This window comes from Copadichromis virginalis, linkage group LG19 (assembly GCF_057382275.1).
Source record: "Copadichromis virginalis isolate Kocher_CV1m ecotype Utaka linkage group LG19, C_Virginalis_male_GT1.1, whole genome shotgun sequence".
NCBI classification, from domain to species: Eukaryota; Metazoa; Chordata; class Actinopteri; order Cichliformes; family Cichlidae; genus Copadichromis; species Copadichromis virginalis.
The window spans coordinates 31,019,753-31,022,871 of NC_140636.1; the positions used below are offsets into that span (position 1 = coordinate 31,019,753).

Genomic DNA, 3,119 nt, shown 5'->3' on the forward strand with positions numbered 1-3,119 from the left:
CATTCAACCACAAGGGGCCTGCAAAGGCATAGCTCTCGAGAACCTCTGCCCTACATGTGGATTATTTGTGACATCCTCCCAGATGTTGGGTTATCAGGGCGCACTGCTCAACATTTATGCACAATACTTTTTATTTGTTGCGTGCTTCCACAGTTAGGAAGTTTTCTTTTCATGGCTAAAACCCGGAGAAGTTTTCATTTCTGCGATGAATGGATACTTGCCTCCATATTTCGACATCTGCGCATTAAAATCTGATGTAAGATGAAAAAATGAAGAAGAAAAGAGTGAGTTTTTCTGTTTCCACTGTGCCACTACTCTGAACGCATGGCACGGATGAGGCAACGCTAACGACGAGAGAAAGCTCATTCAATGCCAGACATCAGAGGGTGCAAATAAAATATGATAAAAGTGACTAAAAGTTATGGAGCTCTCGGGTCAAGTCGAGCCAACTCAGCCGGTCAACACCACAAACGACAGTTTTACTACAAATTCATCCATTGTGGATGAGAGCGCAGAGAGTCTCGCCTATCAGATCAGCTTGGCTGTGATTCTCTCGATTATCACACTCGCCACCACTTTATCCAATGCCTTTGTCATCGCAACGATTTCCCAGTCGAAGAAGCTGCAAACTCCCGCAAACTTTCTGATCGCCTCTCTGGCCGTCACTGACCTGCTGGTGTCTATCCTAGTGATGCCCATCTGCGTCCTGTACACCGTGATCCACACTTGGACGCTCGGACAAATAGTTTGCGACATCTGGCTCTCCTCGGACATAACGTGTTGCACTGCGTCCATCCTCCATCTGTGCGTAATCGCTTTGGATAGGTACTGGGCCATCACTGACGCAGTGGAGTACTCTAAAAAGCGCACAACGGGAAGAGCGGCAGGGATGGTGGCCACAGCCTGGGTCATCGCCATCTCCATCTCCCTCCCGCCTCTCTTCTGGAGACAGGTGAAAGCGGATGAATTAACAAGCTGTAGCGTCAACACAGATCACATTTTCTACACCATTTACTCCACTTTTGGGGCTTTCTACATCCCAACCTTGCTCCTCATTGTCCTCTACGGACGGATATACGTGGAGGCTCGGAAAAGGATCCTGAAGCAGTCCCCGAAGAAGGTTGGGAAGAGACTAACATCGGCTCACCTGGTCTCCAACTCCCCTGGGTCCGCGGCGTCCACTAGCTCTCTGCAGTGCGGGAGACACGACGCTCCGTCCAGCGACACCGGGTCTTCAACGAGCGAGAACCAGGTGAAAGTGACGTTGTCCGATGCGGTTTTGGAGAAAAAGAGAATTTCAGCAGCAAGAGAACGAAAAGCGACGAAGACTCTGGGGATAATCCTCGGCGCTTATATTATTTGCTGGCTTCCGTTTTTCATCTACACGTTGCTGGTGGCAACATGTGACACATGTTTTAACCCCGAGTTATTTGACTTTTTCACCTGGCTGGGATATCTCAATTCCCTCATCAACCCGATCATATACACCATGTCAAACGAGGACTTCAAAAAAGCTTTTCACAAACTCACGCGCTTCAGATGTTGCAGGCTGTGAGCTGCAGCACCTCCGGTTACTGACAACTTTTGTTTATGTGTCTATTTTCTTATATGAACTTCTGAAACAAGAATCCTTCAAATAATAAGCTCTCTGTGACTCACAGGCATTATGAGGATGTGAAAATGGGACTTTTTTCATTTGAATCGGGATGGAGATGAAAAAAAAATGCCAGTTTTATTGAACAAAAAAAGAAAAAGTGGTGAGAAATTGTTCTACATAAAAGGCATAGTTGTAAAAAATATTTCCATTATCTAAATACATTAAAAAAAAAATTCTAATTCAATGAAGCCATGATGAGGAGAAATGCCAATTTAGAAAAAAGTAAAATAAAAAAAAGAAGCTTGTTTTTATTTACAAAAGACCTGATTTAGTATTTAATACAAAGAGAAATCATTTGTGAAGATAGGCATTTTGCACATTGAGGGTGGTGGTGGGAAACTTCTAATTTTTTTGACACTGCTTCACTTTAACCTTTCACATATCAGTTAAGTGATGGATTATTCTGTGTGGATTCCTATTTGGCTGGTAAAGTATGTTAATGCAGTGCATAGCACTTACTCCCATGATGCCTGACCCATTAATGTGAATAAGCAGCAGAAATCAGGAGCAACAGACATGATTTTGAATTCATAAATACCTTTTGGATAAATGACCCTGGATAATTTTTTTTGGGATTATGTGAATACCTGAAAGCAAGGTTGCCGGTTCAGTTATATGTCTATGTATGCTGAAAATAACCATAGGTTTATATTTTGATCATAGTCTTGGGCCGCTCGATGCTGTGGTTATCTTTGTTTAGAAAGGCACACCCATGCAGTTGAAAGGAAGAGTGAGAAGTCTGCTTTCCTTCTGGGGCTTTAAGAAAAGCTTCATCTGCAGCTGATATTAATGCAGCAAAGCTGATGATCACTCATAATAAATTCAATTCTGCTGAACAAACTTAATCTTGTTTAACTGTGCATGGGTGGGCCTGTTTTCTGCCACATTCAGTCTGTTTCTTCAGTATGTCCTGTTCGTGTGTCACATGGTTTCCCCATCTTATGGCCGCATAGAGTGATCTGAATTGTAGAATCTGGCTTGCAGAGCTACATAAAAAATGCTGAAGATCTGCCAGCATAAAATGAAAACAAAGTTTGTTGCTCTAGTATTTGTTCTCATTCAGAGGCGCTGTGTAATAAAGGCTTTCAAATATTTGTCTTTGAGTAAGAGCTTTAATGCAGTTCTTAGTAAAGATGAGCCATGCTGGTCCTTTCATTTGTGTTTTGCCATGTTTATATTGTGGCAGATGACTTGCAGTTTTCTCCCTGTTGTGAGGTGTTACCTTGAAATCTAATGAGAGATTAGAGTCACGGCCAGAAAACATTATGATGACATCAAAATTGAAATCCAACAACCTCTCGAGGCACTCGGAGATGTGGGAAAGCATTAAACAGCGCGGATCAATGTGGACAAGAGGGTGTCGTTTCGCATCACTTCCTCCTCATGTTTTAAGGTTGCGCTGCAGCTCGCTGCTGTTTGATCTCCTCACCATCTCCCTGCCCTTCCTCTGCCGCCTTCCTGC

General features: G+C 43.3%; 1 protein-coding gene across 1 annotated transcript; it reads left to right on the forward strand.

Annotated features, from left to right (window-relative positions):
• htr1b (5-hydroxytryptamine (serotonin) receptor 1B) lies at positions 1–2,846 on the forward strand. Its single transcript, XM_085442068.1, has one exon. It carries the CDS (start codon positions 422–424, stop codon positions 1,553–1,555), a length of 1,134 nt encoding a protein of 377 aa, XP_085298194.1. The 5' UTR covers positions 1–421; the 3' UTR covers positions 1,556–2,846.
• Positions 2,847–3,119: the final 273 nt, after the last annotated feature.